At 39.1% G+C, this 19730-nt stretch overlaps 1 protein-coding gene across 8 annotated transcripts in view; it reads right to left on the bottom strand.

The window, feature by feature from the left end:
- LOC128690775 (myelin regulatory factor-like protein) overlaps positions 1 to 19730 on the bottom strand; it is a 300340-nt gene that overhangs the window by 24007 nt on the left and 256603 nt on the right. For all 8 annotated transcript variants that reach the window (XM_070088405.1, XM_070088399.1, XM_070088400.1 and 5 more), the window contains 8 exons: positions 15905 to 16036; positions 14475 to 14567; positions 13978 to 14146; positions 11236 to 11386; positions 11010 to 11084; positions 10351 to 10588; positions 10123 to 10234; positions 6734 to 6855 (listed from right to left, as the gene is read on the bottom strand). In XM_070088405.1, the coding sequence (XP_069944506.1) occupies positions 6734 to 6855; positions 10123 to 10234; positions 10351 to 10588; positions 11010 to 11084; positions 11236 to 11386; positions 13978 to 14146; positions 14475 to 14567; positions 15905 to 16036 (1092 nt within the window). The remainder of the gene's footprint in view (positions 1 to 6733; positions 6856 to 10122; positions 10235 to 10350; positions 10589 to 11009; positions 11085 to 11235; positions 11387 to 13977; positions 14147 to 14474; positions 14568 to 15904; positions 16037 to 19730) is intronic.

Below are 19730 nucleotides of genomic sequence, written 5' to 3'. Positions count from 1 at the left end.
AGAGGAGGGAAGCAGTAAGGGCAACATTTCCACTGCAGAAATTAAGGAATGGTCTTACCATCGGACTCAAACACAGAGCCTGGTGGAAAAATGGCATCCTGCTGTGAATAGGAGCATCAACCTGTTCAAGGACAATGTTGGTGGCTACTTTAGAAAAATTTTGAAAAGTTACTGCTGTATAGTCCTTGTGGCTTAGCGCTTCTTTTTTTTTTTTTTTTTTTTTTTCAACAAGTCGGCCGTCTCCCACCGAGGCAGGGTGACCCAAAAAAGAAAGAAAATCCCCAAAAAGAAAATACTTTCATCATCATTCAACACTTTCACCACACTCGCACATTATCACTGTTTTTGCAGAGGTGCTCAGAATACAACAGTCTAGAAGCATAAACATATAAAGATACACAACATATCCCTCCAAACTGCCAATATCCCAAACCCCTCCTTTAACCCTTTCAGGGTCCAAGGCCCAAATCTGGAGTCACGCACCAGTGTCCAAGAATTTAAAAAAAAAAAATTTGTTATTTTTTCTTATGAAATCGTAGAGAATCTTTTTGTGAAGGTAATAAAACAAAAAGTACGAAATTTGGTGGAAAATTGACGAAATTATGCTCTCGCGAATTTTGATGTGTCAGCGATATTTACGAATCGGCGATTTTGCCGACTTTGACTCCCATTTTAGGCCAATTACATTATTTCAATCAACCAAATTCTTAGCTATTTCACTAGTATTACTTCTATTCTATCGATTGAGCACAAGAAATCGCCAAGTCAACTGTTTCAACTACAAAATAAAGTGATCGGAAATTGTTAATTTGGCCAATTTAACACAAAGTTCAAAATATTCCAATTTCAAAATAGGGTCCAGAATAAACAATGTAGGCATTCCTGGCACTAAACTAACATTTCCTCTGTTCATTAGTTATGTATTGAGGCTTTACAAATAAATTCCATTTTGATTTTTTATTCACATAATGAATTTTTATTCACACCAAAAAATAGAAGATTTACTGTTATGCAATACTGTAATAATTGTATAAATATCACCACCATATTTGTGAATGTATATTAGACCCACCAGCTGACGTGTATTAGATGTGTGAGGTCGTTTGTTTACTCTTGAATATCGGCAAAAATTTAACATTTCCGCTACTTTGAGCTCAGTTTCAAGCCATTTCCAGTGCTAAAACCAATCAAAATCATCTCTATTTCTGTAATATGTCTTCCATTCTATCAAATGAGACCAAGAAATCGCAAACACAACTATAAAAAACATACGAAAAAACACTGCAAAGTTGCTGTTTTAATCAAAAAATCATGATTTCAGTTTTTTTCTCTCATTATACACAGTGTGCTGCAGGATCTGTTTTATGTGGTGCACACATACCACATAGATGTATTCTTTCATATCGAGGCCCAAATGTACCCCTCACAGTTTATCAGAGTGAGCTGAGCTCATGGCGTAGATCTACGGTTTGGACACTCACCGTAAAGCCGTAGATCTACGGGACGGACCCTGAAAGGGTTAAAGTGCAGGCATTGTACTTCCCATTTCCAGGACTCAAGTCCGACTATATGAAAATAACCGGTTTCCCTGAATCCCTTCACTAAATATTACCCTGCTCACACTCCAACAGATCGTCAGGTCCCAAGTACCATTCGTCTCCATTCACTCCTATCTAACACGCTCACGCACGCTTGCTGGAAGTCCAAGCCCCTTACCCACAAAACCTCCTTTACCCCCTCTCTCCAACCCTTTCGAGGACGACCCCTACCCCGCCTTCCTTCCCCTATAGATTTATATGCTTTCCATGTCATTCTACTGTGATCCATTCTCTCTAAATGACCAAACCACCTCAACAACCCCTCTTCTGCCCTCTGACTAATACTTTTATTAACTCCACACCTTCTCCTAATTTCCACACTCCGAATTTTCTGCATAATCTTTACACCACACATTGCCCTTAAACAGGACATCTCCGCTGCCTCCAACCGTCTCCTCGCTGCTGCATTTACCACCCAAGCTTCACACCCATATAAGAGTGTTGGTACTACTATACTTTCATACATTCCCTTCTTTGCCTCCATAGATAACGTTTTTTGACTCCACATATACCTCAACGCACCACTCACCTTTTTTCCCTCATCAATTCTATGATTAACCTCATCCTTCATAAATCCATCCGCCGACACGTCAACTCCCAAGTATCTGAAAACATTCACTTCTTCCATACTCCTCCTCCCCAATTTGATATCCAATTTTTCTTTATCTAAATCATTTGACACCCTCATCACCTTACTCTTTTCTATGTTCACTTTCAACTTTCTACCTTTACACACATTCCCAAACTCATCCACTAACCTTTGCAATTTTTCTTTAGAATCTCCCATAAGCACAGTATCATCAGCAAAAAGTAACTTTGTCAATTCCCATTTTGAATTTGATTCCCCATAATTTAATCCCACCCCTCTCCCAAACACCCTAGCATTTACTTCCTTTACAACCCCATCTATAAATATATTAAACAACCATGGTGACATTACACATCCCTGTCTAAGACCTACTTTTACCGGGAAGTAGTCTCCCTCTCTTCTACACACCCTAACCTGAGCCTCACTATCCTCATAAAAACTCTTTACAGCATTTAATAACTTACCACCTATTCCATATACTTGCAACATCTGCCACATTGCTCCTCTATCCACTCTATCATATGCCTTTTCTAAATCCATAAATGCAATAAAAACTTCCCTATCTTTATCTAAATACTGTTCACATATATGCTTCAATGTAAACACCTGATCTACACATCCCCTACCCACTCTAAAACCTCCTTGCTCATCCGCAATCCTACATTCTGTCTTACCTCTAATTCTTTCAATTATAACCCTACCGTACACTTTTCCTGGTATACTCAGTAAGCTTATTCCTCTATAATTTTTACAGTCTCTTTTGTCCCCTTTCCCTTTATATAAAGGGACTATACATGCTCTCTGCCAATCCCTAGGTACCTTCCCCTCTTTCATACATTTATTAAACAAAAGTACCAACCACTCCAACACTATATCCCCCCCTGCTTTTAACATTTCTGTCATGATCCCATCAGTTCCAGCTGCTTTACCCCCTTTCATTTTACGTAATGCCTCACGTACCTCCCCCACACTTACATTCTGCTCTTCTTCACTCCTAAAAGATGGTATACCTCCCTGACCAGTGCATGAAATTACTGCCTCTGTTTCTTCCTTAACATTTAAAAGTTCCTCAAAATATTCTCGCCATCTACCCAATACCTCCATCTCCCCATCTACTAACTCCCCTACTCTGTTTTTAACTGACAAATCCATATTTTCCCTAGGCTTTCTTAACTTGTTTAACTCACTCCAAAATTTTTTCTTATTTTCATTAAAATTTCTTGACAGCTTCTTTTTGATTATAATAATAATAATGAAAAATTACTGCACAGAGACAGAAGAGATAAAACACACTAGATGGGCAGTTACCTGATGTTTTTATGGAAGGTGACAAACTTTCCAAACAATAATATTTCTCCACCTTCCTCTTAGGCAATTAGCACTCCTCAGTAAAGGTAAAGTGCAGTTAAATTTTCATTATTACATGTATTTGTTGTTTTTATAGTTTTTCATGTATGATTTTATGCATGCAAATATTATTATACAGGTTTAAATAACCAATATATTTACATAAAATGTTTTATAATTGATAATTTTTGGGGGTGTGAAACAGAATAATCCAATTTATATTATTTCTTGTGGGAAAAATTTATTCATTATTCATACAACTCACTATTTCAGTGTTATTCACTAACTATATAACAAACATTGTCCTATAAAAACAAAACAGATCACAAACAAACGGCTTGGTTGCCCATGGCTAACCAGCACCATTCTGAAATCCATTGACAAGAAACACCAATATGAAAAGCAATATAGACAGGGCTTAATACACAAAGATACTCTTAAACACTATTCATCAGCTCTCACCAAAGTAATAAAAAAAGCCAAACAACTATACTACTCCAGTAGATTCACAGACACTAGAGGAGATATAAAAAAGACCTGGAAAACACTCTCTCAGATTCTAGGGACCCACAAACTGAGAAAAACCAAGAATATTGTCCTAACTAAACCTAATGAAACACCACTACATCCCACTGACACAGCTAACAAGATAAACGACTTCTTCTCAAACATAGGATCTAATCTCGCCAGTAAAATCCCACATACCAATGCCCATGCCGGGGACTACCTAGATGGAAATTTCCCTAATTCCTTCTATCTCGCACCAACTGAGCCCACGGAAGTCATTGAGATCATAAAGTCACTTAAAAATAACTCGGGGAATCTGTCTCATGTCCCACCATTACTGTACAAGCGAGCGGCCCATGTCCTTTCGCATGCTATTTCATTACTTTTTAACAAGTCAATAGAGACTAGCACCTTCCCGAAACTACTCAAGATGGCAAGGGTTACACCAATACATAAAGGTGGTGACCCTACAGACTTAAACAACTATAGGCCAATATCTAACTTACCATTGCTATCCAAAATCTTTGAGAAACTCGTGCACAGGAGACTGTATTCATTTATAACGGCTCAAAACATACTCAACCCCTGCCAGTTTGGATTTAGGAAAAATAAAAGCACTAATGATGCAATCATAAAAATGCTAGATCTGCTTTACACAGCATTGGAAAATAAGGAATATCCACTAGGAATTTTTATTGACCTAAGAAAAGCTTTTGACACAGTAGACCACGACATCCTACTCAACAAACTTGATCACTACGGTATAAGAGGCCATGCACTTGCTTATTTCAAATCTTACATTACTAATAGGTATCAGTACGTCACCATTAAAGACACAGCATCAGCAACACGGCCACTTGATACTGGAGTTCCGCAGGGAAGTGTCCTAGGTCCCCTGCTCTTCCTCATATACATCAATGACCTTCCAAACGTATCCCAACACCTGAAACCCATTCTCTTTGCGGATGACACGACTTATGTCATCTCTCACCCTAATCTTGCCACCCTCAACACCATTGTGAATGAGGAGCTGATTAAAATATCGACTTGGATGACAGCCAATAAACTTACGCTTAACACTGACAAAACCTACTATATTATGTTTGGTAGCAGAGCAGGAGATGCACAAATTAACATTAAGATTGACAACACCCTAATTACCAGAAATAATGGGGGAAAATTCCTAGGTTTATACCTTGACAACAACCTGAATTTCAGCACCCATATCCAGCATATAGCCAAAAAAGTATCCAAAACGGTTGGGATCCTCTCCAAGATACGATACTACGTGCCGCAAAATGCCCTTCTCACACTATACCACTCACTTATTTATCCATACCTCACCTATGCTATTTGTGCTTGGGGATCAACTGCAGCAACACACCTAAAGCCAATAATAACCCAACAAAAAGCTGCAGTAAGAATAATCACTAAATCCCATCCCTGGCAACACACCCCCCCACTCTTCATAGATCTAAACTTGCTCCCAGTTCAGTACATCCACACTTACTACTGTGCAATCTATATCTACAGGGCCTTAAACTCTAATATCAACCTTGACCTAAAACGCTTTCTTGATAGTTGTGACAGAACCCACAGGCATAACACCAGACACAAACATCTCTACGACATTCCCCGTGTCCGACTAAACCTTTACAAAAATTCAATGTATGTCAAAGGCCCTAAAATCTGGAATACCCTACCTGAGAACTCTAGAACTGCAGACACATTCATCACCTTCAAAACTACCATTAGAAAACATCTTATCTCCCTGATACACCCCGTCAACTAACTACACAAATACCACCTGGTGGTTCACACTTACACTCACTCACTCATTTGACCATAAACGGAAATATTAATCTCAGTCTTAAAATAATGAATCCTGTGATACTCCAATACTGAAACTATGTACTGTGCCAAAACAAAAGCATTCACATTGCTAAACTCACAAACTAGTATTTAGTCACTTAGCCATAATACCAACTTACCTCATAATTTGTAATATTTTACAATTAAGAATAAAACTAAGTATGCCCGAAATGCCTAGCCATGCTAAGCGTTCTAGTGGTACACTCTGTAATCACAATTTTACTACATGTAAACCAAACAATAACCAAATTTCTGTAAACTCAGCATTGTAATCCTTATAGAGAATAAACTTTGAATTTGAATTTGAATTTGAACTTTTGCAAGAGAGCCACTTCGGTTAAACACATTGATTGAGAGAGACGCAGCTACTGCAAGTTAGCGTAACTCAACTAAATTAAGTAGTACTGAGCTACTAGTGAAATATAGTAAATGAGAAAAATTAGACATGGTAATATTAGCCTGCATATCTTGTTATTGGCGGCTCGCGAGCCGCGCAGTGAATACCACTGCACTATTTGAACAGCCTCCTAGAATGGGTTAAGTTCAAATATTGAGGTACCACTGTATCTGACATTGTATAAGAGTTGCATGACTGAAAATGTGGCAAAAAAAGATGAGTAGTAAAAATTCAAGAATAATGGAATGTTAGAAAAATTTGGAATTAATATAAGAGAATGCACAATATTGTAGTTTAAAGAACTTTTACACAAGCTACCCACGTCATTTTTTACATTAATGGGAAGTGTAATGAATTCCAAATAAATCAACAAGATTACAGCTTGCAGCCTTTGCATAATAATACACATATCTGTGAACATACCTTAAACCGTTGAGACTCTGAGTGAGTTGTTGAATCATTAACTGTGTTGGGATCACTGGTTGATAGCTTGTTGGTTATGACCTCACCATAACGTGACATTGTTGGAGGAACTGTTGTAGTACCTTTCAAAGAAAACTTAACATGAAATCAAATACAAATGCAAAAAAAAAAAAAATCAAATACAGTAATATATTATGAACATTAAAATTCCTTATTTTTTTGGCTTGGTCACACTAGTTACTCCTACGACATATAAATTATTTAGTAGGTCCAGGAGCATTAGTTGAACTTTGTCAACTGGGCATATAACAGCTCCGAAACTATAGCTCAACTTTCTCAGCTTGGCATATATTAGATCCTGGAACTGTAGCTCAGCTTCCTCGCTGCACTAGTCATATGATAGGTCTAGGAACTCTGGCTCGACATCCTCTGCTAAGCATGTACAGTAGTTCCAGGAACTGGAGCTCAATTACCTCAGCTAAACATTTAGTTGGTCTATACAAGTCAACTTTAGCTGGAACTGTAGATCAAGCAATCATGTGGTATGTGCAGGAAGTGTAAACCAACTTCCTCAGGCAGTCATGTGGTAGGTTAAGGAGTGTTGTTGTTTTTGTGAAAAATGTTAAGTGGTGCACAACAGAGGTAAGAGGGTAGAGAGGTGAAGGTAGGCGAGTTGAGAAAAGAAAGGGTATCGGTGAAAAGAAAAGGGTTTGCGAGCGAGAAGCATGTGGGTGACAAACTTTATGTTCAAGAGCACATGTTGTTACATCATCACTGAGCCTGTAACAGCTTGTTTACACCGTTTCAAAAATAATAAGGTAACCCAGCAGGTCAGCCGTATTATCATGTGAGAAAAGAGAGTTATGATAGACCTGGTATTAATTCATGACTCCTAAGCTACCAGTGCAATTATTAGTAACTCATTATTGGTATTAATGTGAGACAAACATCTGGAAGGCTTTATGACAAAGTGTAACTCAGTCAGACTTCAAGACAGATCCTAAGGTAAGCATTTTTTCTGGTATTTTAAAGTCACATTATACTTCCTCCAGTGTGACCCTAGTTTGCATGCTTCTGTCAGTGATCATACTTCAGTAACAGACACAAAATCAGTTTTATACTGTTTTCCACTCTTCCTTTATTACATTATAATAGTCATTCATCTATCCATTTCTTTTAATATTTGTGCATGTGGATCTCCAAACACTCATAAATTCTGAATTCCTCAACATTTATTAGCTATTTAAACTTTACTCTAGCTGTAGAAAACATACTGGATTAACAATAGAGTGAAAAACTAATGTCAAACACCTAGGAGTGATCATGTCAGAGGATCTCACCAAGGACCATAACATTGTATCAATTGCATCTGCTAGAAAAATGACAGGATGGATAATGAGAACCTTCAAAACCAGGGATGCCAAGCCCATGATGACACTTCAGGTCACTTGTTCTATCTAGGCTGGAATACTGCTGCACATTAATAGCACCTTTCAAGGCAGGTGAAATTGCTGACCTAGAAAATGTACAGAGAACCTTCATGGCACACACAACTGCGATAAACCACCTCAATTACTGGGAATGCTTCAAGTTCCTAAATCTGTACTCCCCAGAATGCAGGAGGGAGAGATACATGATTATATACACCTGGAAAATCCTAGAGGGACTAGTACCAAACTTGCACATGAAAATCACTCCCTACAAAAGCAAAAGACTCGGTAGATAGTGCAACATCCCCCCAATGAAAAGCAAGGGTGCCACTAGCATGGTAAGAGACAACACAATAAGTGTCCGGGACCCAAGACTGTTCAACTGCCTCCCAGCATACATCAGGGAGATTACCAATAGACCCCTGGTTGTCTTCAAGCAAGCACTGGACAGGCACCTAAAGTCAGTAACTGACCAGCTGGGCTGTGGTTCGTACGTTGGATTACATGTGGCTAGCAGTGACAGCCTGGTTGATCAGGCCCTGACCCACCATGAGGCCTGGTCACAGACCAGGCAGCAGGGGTGTTGACCCCCTGAACTCTCTCCAGGTATACACCACATACTAGACTATAATGATAATACCAAAAGTACAGTGGACCCCCGGTTAACGATATTTTTTCACTCCAGAAGTATGTTCAGGTGCCAGTACTGACCGAATTTATTCCCATAAGGAATATTGTGAAGAAGATTAGTCCATTTCAGACCCCCAAACATACACGTACAAATGCACTTACATAAATACACTTACATAATTGGTCGCATTCGGAGGTGATCGTTATGCGGGGGTCCACTGTACTAAACATGCAAGCATGTCAGACATATTCTTGGACACTACATCTTCAAGACCTTAAAATTTAACACAAATTCAGATCTTATGTTAATCTAAATAAATCCATGAACACAGTAAGAAGTACATGTAATGTACAATATCATTTTATGTCTCAATTTTTTTTTTAACATGCCGGCCATCTCCCACAAAGGCAGGATGACCCAAAAAAAGAAATTAACATTTTCACCATCATTCACAAATAATCACTATCTATGCAAAAGCATGCAGATATGACAGTTCAGATGTCACTCCAAACAGCAGATATCCCAAACCCCTCCTTTAAAGTCCAGGCACTGTACTTTCCACCTCTAGGTCTCAAGTGTGGCTAACTGGTTTCCCTGAATCCCTTCACAAAATATTACCCTGCTCACACTGAAACAGCTCACGTTTCAATATTGGTACTAATTCAACACACATGAAAGGATGTAAAACAAGGAATTGTCTACCAAATGCATTTAAAATTACTTGAAAACCAAGTGCTTGCGACTATTATTATTACATATTTTTTTAAATTCATTGGCTGTCTGCAGCTAAGGCAGGATGACCCAAAGAAGAAAACACAATCATTAATAACTCACTCAATCAATCTCTATCTTTTCAGAAGCATGCTGACTTTACAAACAAATTACTCCTCTGACTGCAACATCCCCCCCTCCCTCCTTCAGAGTGCAAGCACTACCCTACCTACCTCCATGACTTGTCCAGCTAAACCCATATGAATCATTCAGTGGAGGGAATGGCACACAATAAATCCTACATCTACATATACTAACTGTGAAACAGCTATGCTACTCCTGGAAGTAGCACCTTACCATCCTTGCTTGTTTGAAAAGCTTGATAGTCAGTGGATCTTCTTTGTAGGTTGCTGTGAATGCAGTCTAACCTTATCAAATGACAACAATGTGCAGGATTATCCCAGGCTAAACTGCTTTTTATAAAGAATTTGCCATGCCACAGAATTAGGTCACAAATTATATACAGTGTTTCGTTAAAAAAAAAGTGTTCTGAAATGCATTAGTTTTTTTATATTGCCACTGGAAGATATTCTTCACGAATTACTTTTTTAACTGACCATATTGAATGATGCGACGAGTGATGGTGATGGAAGTGGCAGCAGTGCTTGGGCTTGGGTGAACAGGGCTCATCACACCCATCCACACATTACTAGTAGGGCAGCAGAACACCTGCAAACATAGCATAAAATACTGTGTTAACAAATCTAATCTCTTTTCTTCCATCTTTCACAGATGACACATCAAGGCCTAATTATACCTCCCATAAATATAATTATTATACATACTGGGCAAACTGGATCTTCATTAGAATTATTTTCATGGCAGTCTGCTGGTTTGCCAATCACAGGTGGTTTTGGAATTGAAGGAGTGTGTGTAGTGCTCCCAAAGGTAGGTTTAGTCGTAAATACAACAGATGTGAGAGAGCCATCATCACTGGACAAGGAAGTCCTGTCTGTAGTAGCTGACCTCAGTGTTGGTGTCACCATAGATGATGACAGGAATATAGTGGTGGCTGTTGTTGTCCTGGAATGATACAGTACAAAATATGATCATTAGTAATTTAGGATTTTTATATTCATAAATTTTTATGTCACTCATTATACTAAATGTTCCCTATTATCATGGAGTATGTCCTCCATCATCATAAGTGAAATGCTTGTAGATGGTGCAAAAGAAGTTAAGGAATTTGAATACTGAGAAAATGAAAAAGAGAAATGCTAGATGTATGGTCCATTTTCAATGGGAAGAGGAAAACAAAATAAGAGGAAATCTCCCATAAGAGTACAGGCACTGTATAAGAAAAACAGAAAAGACTATTATATATAGAAATGATTTTCTGGTGGCTTTTCTTTTATTGTTACCACTTAAGAGGGAAGTGTCTAATGATTTAAGTAAAAGATAAAAAAAAATAAAGACAGAGTAATAAGATCAAACAGTAACTTACGTTGATGTGACTGCAGCTAGCTCCTTACGTCTCTCTTGGTAATCCAGAATGTAGATAGTTGCCATTGCCATCAAACTGTATAAATTATTTGCCAATAGCGTTAAGAAACTACAGTACATAATTGGACTTATGCTTAACAAAAAGGTCAATTTATTTATTACCATTTAATTTACTAAATTACATGAAGATACTCTGCAAGAAATCCTGAAAATTATGTGCTTCTTACCAAAATGCCATTATGCACACAAGAGTAATTGTAGTAACTTGAAGCGTCTTATTGCTACAGATGCCATCGTCGTGCCCACTACCTGCCATCTGCCTGTGATGCTTGGAGCAGCCGCGACTTCGGTGACAAACTGATGACACTCGTGACGTAGCTTTAATATTAGAAAATATCATTATGCATTTTGTCAAACTTGTACTAGAAAAGTTATGCAAACATAAAACACATACCCTCTACCATCCTGCTTGACATACTAATAGCTCTTTATCTTTAATAAAATAGCTTATCAACTTATCCCATAGAATTTGAATACAGCCTCTCCTCACTTAGCAAAGTACAAGTTTACCAACGACTTGGACTTATGATGGGCTCTCTGATCAGTTTGCATACCTAAATAATGTACGTATCTTAGAGCTGGTTTCCTCTATTCTATTTATTACAATATACAGTACACTACTGTATAAACATTTAAAAATATACCTAAAATGTTATAAATGGTGCAAAGGTGACATTAAAAGAATATTACAGATAGTTGACACAAACCCACTACCATTATAGTATGCTCCTCACTTAGCGACGAATTCGTTTACCGATGTGATCTTAGGAATGTAACTCCGTCGTTAAGTGAGGAGAGGCTGTAATTATATTATAAGATAAGATAAGATAAAGTTTATTTCTTTGTAAAGGTTACAATGTGTAATTACAATTTTGATTTGCTAAGTACAAAGATAGCCACTATCATGCCGGGGCATTTTGCATTTTATGCAAGTACACATATACAGGTACAATTATCTGCTGAATGTTTGTACATGACCATGAACTCTTGTCATACTAAATGTTCCCCCATTTATCAAACTTGTCTGGTATACTCAGGGTAGCTTCAGATAAATTACTGTTTACTACTACTACCTTTATATCATATTAATATACTAACTTTTTCCATTCAAAAATGTGTGCTGCTGTGTGTTGAACTTCCAGTGACTTTATGGATTTCTGAAAGTACAGTCTCTATGTATAAATATAGTAGTCAGGGTCAGGCTATACAAGGGATTTTTAAAACTGAATACCTGTAACTATCTTCTTGTGGGGTTCTTGAGCAGAATGTATACTGAAGAATAACATGTGGGTACATTTATTGCAGAGATGTTCTGCCAACCAGTTGCTTTATCAATCCAATAGAGAGAATGGAGTTGTAGAACTCCCTGTACCAACATCTTGGAATCTTGGTGCAGAGAATTCTTTTACAACTCTATGCTTGTCTAATCTAATGGCATGACCTACTTCCACTAGTGGGCTCCACCCACCTGTGACATCGTCTACTCTCCTGCTTTCAATGTATAAGTCTCCATCCAAGGGCATCTACTTCAGATTCATCAAGACAATTGGATGGAACACCTTTCTACACTGAGGGACTGATCACCTCAAAATATTTCATATCTTCTACTATTTGCAATATTATTCTGTCTTGAACTGATAAAGCCAATGATTGGCAAAACATTTCCACAATAAAGATACCCCAGCATTGAACATGTTTTATTCATCTACTTGTAGGTTTTGTAAACCATTAATATATGATACATTACATACTGAAATAAGTAATACATTTAAAACTACACTATTTTTTTTAAGGTGGGGTAGGTGTCATCCTCAAAAAGGTTGGAGGGAGGGGGTAAAGGAGGCTTTGTGGGCAAGGGGCTTGAATTTCCAGCAAGCATGTGTGAGTGTGTTATATAGGAGTGAATGGAAACGAATGGTTTTTGGGACCTGATGAGCTGTTGGAGTGTGAGCAGGGTAATATTTTGTGAAGGGATTCAGGGAAACTGGTTAGCTGGACTTGAGTCCTGGAAATGGGAAGTACAATGCCTGCAATTTAAAGGAGGGGTTCGGGATATTGGCAGTTGGGAGTGACTATCTAAACTGTCATATCTGGGCTCCTCTGCAAAGACAGTGATTATGTATGAGTTTTTGAGTTTTTATTGCTTTTGGGTCACCCTGCCTTGGTGGGAAATGTCCAACGAGTTAAAAAAACAATTCTTCCCTAACCAGGTCAGAAGAAAAAGTTATTGTGCTCAAAAATATATACTGGAAATGGGAAGTACAATGCCTGCACTTTAAAGGAGGGGTTTAGGATATTGGCAGTTTGGAGGGACATCTAAACTGCCATACCTGTATGCCTCTGCAAAGACAGTGATTATGTATGATTGTGAAAGTGTTGAATGATGATGAAAGTTTTTTTCTTTCTTTTTGGCTTTTTCTTTCTTTTTGGGGTTTTCTTTCTTTTTGGGTCACCCTGCCTTAGTGGGAAGTGGCTGATGTATTAAAAAAAAAAATTTCTTATTGGTCAAATGTAATTTTTAAGACAAAGAAAACTGAAATGCAAAAAAAAAAAAAAAATATCCATGGTATTCAAATATTAATTTAGAGTTTAATATTTAGACACATGTGCAACAGTTGGCTTTCTCTACTGTCAAAATATTAATCACTTCACTATTACTACTTCACCACTTCTGCTGTTGCCAATGATTAAGTCATCTCTGTATTTTGACAGAAGTCTGGTGAGTAGGTGAAGTGTTTCAACAATAATGACACCCAACTCTTTGTGTGTGTCTTCCTCATCTACTTGCTGTTACTTCATACCATTAATATACTGATAAGTTTAATACTGAAATTTCACAAACTTTATCTTCTAAGGCACCGAGGAGTTTCTCTGGTAACAAACAGACTACAAATTACCTACTGCCTTACCTGAAGTACGGGTGGATACAGATGAAGATGTTGACTTAAAGGATTCAAATCTTCGAAGCTGTGATATTTTTTTATTCATTATTTCGAGCTCTCCAATACGGTTCTCTAAATTCCCCGTAACTTTGCACAATTCCTTCACAGCGCCCACATTCTCCATAAATATCCGTTCCTAGAGAAGAAGAAAAAATTAATTCTCTCAACTTTGTAATGGCATTATTAATAAGAAGTTTTCATGGCCTTATATCAAGGTATGAAAAATATTTTTCTCTTATACTGTACGTACTTACAATTTTTTTTAAATGTTATTCTGACATCTATATATTTTTGTATTTCTCTACTCCTTAGGTAATGTAACATGAACCATGTACTGCCTCAATGCATATTTAAACACAGGTAAATCTATAAGATCAGTTCTATCAGGAATGACAAATTAAAGTGCTTTTCAAGGTGAAAGTGACATTGGAGGACTGTACGAATTTAGAATAAAATACTTTTACCTTGTTTACCAGGAGAAAGTTTTCAATTTTTTCTCCGTTTGAAAGTGTTATGTCGCCAGTAGTTTTCACTGCATCTGGTATGACCTCTTTTACCTATAAAAATAAATTCCTAACTGAAGGAAGCAAGTCACAAGTACAAAGTTTCATTTTTTTTTTAACATACCGACCATATCCCACCGAGGTAGGGTGTCCCAAAAAGAAAAACAAAAGATTTTCTTTTTAAATTTGACAATTTATATAGGAGAAGGGGTTATCAGCCCCTTGCTCTCAGTTTCATATAAACAGTGGACCCCCGCCTTACGAACGCATCGCGTTACGTTAAATCCGCCATATAAAGCATTTGAACGCAAAAATTTTGCCTCGCCTCACGATAAAAAACTCGCCTTACGTGATTAGTCCGGGACGAGTCCCACGTGTGGCCTCAGCGCCAGTGTTTACAAGCCCGCCAGTGCAGTTGCATCTACGCATACATTCGGTACATTTCACATTATCCCAGTGTTTTTAGTGCTTGTAACTGCAAAATAAGTCACCATGGACCCCAAGAAAGGTTCTAGTGCCATCCCTGTGGTAAAAAGGGCAAGAATTAGTATGGAATTGAAAAAAGAGATTACGGAAATGTGTGCAAAGTGGGTTGAACTGCAAACCTTTACGGATGAAAATCACCCTGACACAGCTACTACAAGTCGTGTTGGCAACCTGTACAATGACAATGTTATGGCCCATTTTAGGAAAATCTTAAAGGAATGGGAAGTACAGAGCTCTATGGACAGATTTGTTGTGCGACAGAGGTTCAGTGAGTCTCAAGCTGGTCCTAGTGGCATTAAAAGAAGGGAAGTAACCCCGGAAAAGGACTTGCTGCCTCAAGTCCTAATGGAAGGGGATTCCCCTTCTAAACAATAACTTCCACACTCTCCCCTCCTCCCATCCCATCAATCATCACCAGATATTCAATAAAGGTAAGTGTCATGTATTCTATTCTTAGTAGAGTAGTAATTGTGCATGTCTTCTTCAGTTTGTATGCATTAAAATTAATATTTCATGTGGTAAAAAATTTTTTTTTTTCATATTTTGGGGTGTCAGGAACAGATTAATTTGATTTCCATTATTTCTTATGGGGAAAACTAATTCGGCTAACGATAATTTCAGCTTACGATGAGCTCTCAGGAACGGATTAACATCGTAAGGCAGGGGTCCACTGTATTGTCATTATGATACAACAGCACAATAACCAAAGTTATCAAAGAATAATTTTGTATATGTTTTGGAAGGGACAGTGCTGCAAGACCCATGTGGGTTTAGCACTTAGTTTTGGTTATTATAATTTTTGGAAGGGAAATTTTAACAATGTTCCAAAACATTGTTCCAGAAACACCAGTATTTACATATGCAACCTACTAAACAGTTAGACAATGTTAGCAGCAAATACGAACCTCTTGCGCTATGACACCAGTGTCATAGATATCATCACCTTTCATGCCAGCTTGTTCTGCAAACTCTTCTCTATAGGCATATTTTACTACTCTAAGATTTTGTACATTCTTCAGCTGCTCCTTTGTGTCCACCTGAAACATAATATAATGTCTCATTAATCTTGCTTCTGTTATCCCTCGTTTTGATCACACTGATTTCTATATAAGAGTACATCACTTCTAAAATATTTTATGTCATAATTGGCATGATATTATCATCTACAACTGTATTCATTTGCAGAAGAATACATAACTTGTAATTATTTGTTTCATCATTCTTCCTACTACATGTGCATGTACTCCAGCAAGTGATGGCTCTGGGGATCATGATGCAGTCTTACAGTAGGTCTACTGGTTGATGACCTCATCAAGGGATCATGATGGTTGTCTACTGGTTGATGACCTCATCAGGGGATCATGATGCAGTCTTACAGTAGGTTTACTGGTTAATTACCTCATCAGGGGATCATGATGCAGTCTTACAGTAGGTCTACTGGTTGATGACCTCATCAAGGGATCATGATGCAGTCTTACAGTAGGTCTACTGGTTGATGACCTCATCAAGGGATCATGATGCAGTCTTACAGTAGGTCTACTGGTTGATGACCTCATCAAGGGATCATGATGCAGTCTTACAGTAGGTCTACTGGTTGATGACCTCATCAGGGGATCATGATGCAGTCTTACAGTAGGTTTACTGGTTAATTACCTCATCAGGGGATCATGATGCAGTCTTACAGTAGGTCTACTGGTTGATGACCTCATCAGGGGATCATGATGGTTGTCTACTGGTTGATGACTTCATCAGGGGATCATGATGCAGTCTTACAGTAGGTCTACTGGTTAATGACCTCATCAGGGGATCATGATGCAGTCTTACAGTAGGTCTACTGGCTGATGACCTCATCAGGGGATCATGATGCAGTCTTACAGTAGGTCTACTGGCTGATGACCTCATCAGGGGATCATGGTGCAGTCTTACAGTAGGTCTACTGGTTGATGACCTCATCAAGGGATCATGATGGTTGTCTACTGGTTGATGACTTCATCAGGGGATCATGATGCAGTCTTACAGTAGGTCTACTGGTTAATGACCTCATCAGGGGATCATGATGCAGTCTTACAGTAGGTCTACTGGTTGATGACCTCATCAGGGGATCATGATAGTTGTCTACTGGTTGATGACTTCATCAGGGGATCATGATGCAGTCTTACAGTAGGTCTACTGGTTAATGGCCTCATCAGGGGATCATGATAGTTGTCTACTGGCTGATGACTTCATCAGGGGATCATGATGCAGTCTTACAGTAGGTCTACTGGTTAATGGCCTCATCAGGGGATCATGATGCAGTCTTACAGTAGGTCTACTGGTTAATGGCCTCATCAGGGGATCATGATGCAGTCTTACAGTAGGTCTACTGGTTAATGACCTCATCAGGGGATCATGATGCAGTCTTACAGTAGGTCTACTGGTTGATGACCTAATCAGGGGATCATGATGGTTGTCTACTGGTTGATGACTTCATCAGGGGATCATGATGCAGTCTTACAGTAGGTCTACTGGTTGATGACCTCATTAGGGGATCATGATGCAGTCTTACAGTAGGTCTACTGGTTAATGACCTCATCAGGGGATCATGATGGTTGTCTACTGGTTAATGACCTCATCAGGGGATCATGATGCAGTCTTACAGTAGGTCTACTGGTTAATGACCTCATCAGGGGATCATGATGCAGTCTTACAGTAGGTCTACTGGTTGATGACCTAATCAGGGGATCATGATGGTTGTCTACTGGTTGATGACCTCATCAGGGGATCATGATGCAGTCTTACAGTAGGTCTACTGGTTGATGACCTCATCAGGGGATCATGATGGTTGTCTACTGGTTGATGACTTCATCAGGGGATCATGATGCAGTCTTACAGTAGGTCTACTGGTTAATGACCTCATCAGGGGATCATGATGCAGTCTTACAGTAGGTCTACTGGTTAATGACCTCATCAGGGGATCATGATGCAGTCTTACAGCAGGTCTACTGGTTGATGACCTCATCAGGGGATCATGATGCAGTCTTACAGTAGGTCTACTGGCTGATGACCTCATCAGGGGATCATGATGCAGTCTTACAGTAGGTCTACTGGTTGATGACCTCATCATGGGATCATGATGGTTGTCTACTGGAGGATGACTTCATCAGGGGATCATGATGCAGTCTCATAGTAGGTCTACTGGTTGATGACCTCATCAGGGGATCATGATGCAGTCTTACAGTAGGTCTACTGGTTGATGACCTCATCATGGGATCATGATGGTTGTCTACTGGAGGATGACTTCATCAGGGGATCATGATGCAGTCTCATAGTAGGTCTACTGGTTGATGACCTCATCAGGGGATCATGATGCAGCCTTACAGTAGGTCTACTGGTTGATGACCTCATCAGGGGATCATGATGGTTGTCTACTGGTTGATGACTTCATCAGGGGATCATGATGCAGTCTTACAGTAGGTCTACTGGTTAATGACCTCATCAGGGGATCATGATGCAGTCTTACAGTAGGTCTACTGGCTGATGACCTCATCAGGGGATCATGATGCAGTCTTACAGTAGGTCTACTGGCTGATGACCTCATCAGGGGATCATGGTGCAGTCTTACAGTAGGTCTACTGGTTGATGACCTCATCAAGGGATCATGATGGTTGTCTACTGGTTGATGACTTCATCAGGGGATCATGATGCAGTCTTACAGTAGGTCTACTGGTTAATGACCTCATCAGGGGATCATGATGCAGTCTTACAGTAGGTCTACTGGTTGATGACCTCATCAGGGGATCATGATAGTTGTCTACTGGTTGATGACTTCATCAGGGGATCATGATGCAGTCTTACAGTAGGTCTACTGGTTAATGGCCTCATCAGGGGATCATGATAGTTGTCTACTGGCTGATGACTTCATCAGGGGATCATGATGCAGTCTTACAGTAGGTCTACTGGTTAATGGCCTCATCAGGGGATCATGATGCAGTCTTACAGTAGGTCTACTGGTTAATGGCCTCATCAGGGGATCATGATGCAGTCTTACAGTAGGTCTACTGGTTAATGACCTCATCAGGGGATCATGATGCAGTCTTACAGTAGGTCTACTGGTTGATGACCTAATCAGGGGATCATGATGGTTGTCTACTGGTTGATGACTTCATCAGGGGATCATGATGCAGTCTTACAGTAGGTCTACTGGTTGATGACCTCATTAGGGGATCATGATGCAGTCTTACAGTAGGTCTACTGGTTAATGACCTCATCAGGGGATCATGATGGTTGTCTACTGGTTAATGACCTCATCAGGGGATCATGATGCAGTCTTACAGTAGGTCTACTGGTTAATGACCTCATCAGGGGATCATGATGCAGTCTTACAGTAGGTCTACTGGTTGATGACCTAATCAGGGGATCATGATGGTTGTCTACTGGTTGATGACCTCATCAGGGGATCATGATGCAGTCTTACAGTAGGTCTACTGGTTGATGACCTCATCAGGGGATCATGATGGTTGTCTACTGGTTGATGACTTCATCAGGGGATCATGATGCAGTCTTACAGTAGGTCTACTGGTTAATGACCTCATCAGGGGATCATGATGCAGTCTTACAGTAGGTCTACTGGTTGATGACCTAATCAGGGGATCATGATGCAGTCTTACAGTAGGTCTGATGACTCAGGGGTTGATGACCTCATCAGGGGATCATGATGCAGTCTTACAGTAGGTCTACTGGCTGATGACCTCA

Source organism: Cherax quadricarinatus, chromosome 24, assembly GCF_038502225.1.
Source record: "Cherax quadricarinatus isolate ZL_2023a chromosome 24, ASM3850222v1, whole genome shotgun sequence".
Taxonomy (NCBI): Eukaryota; Metazoa; Arthropoda; class Malacostraca; order Decapoda; family Parastacidae; genus Cherax; species Cherax quadricarinatus.
The sequence above is the reverse complement of the archived record's forward strand: the minus strand, read 5'-3'. Positions and strand labels throughout refer to the sequence as shown.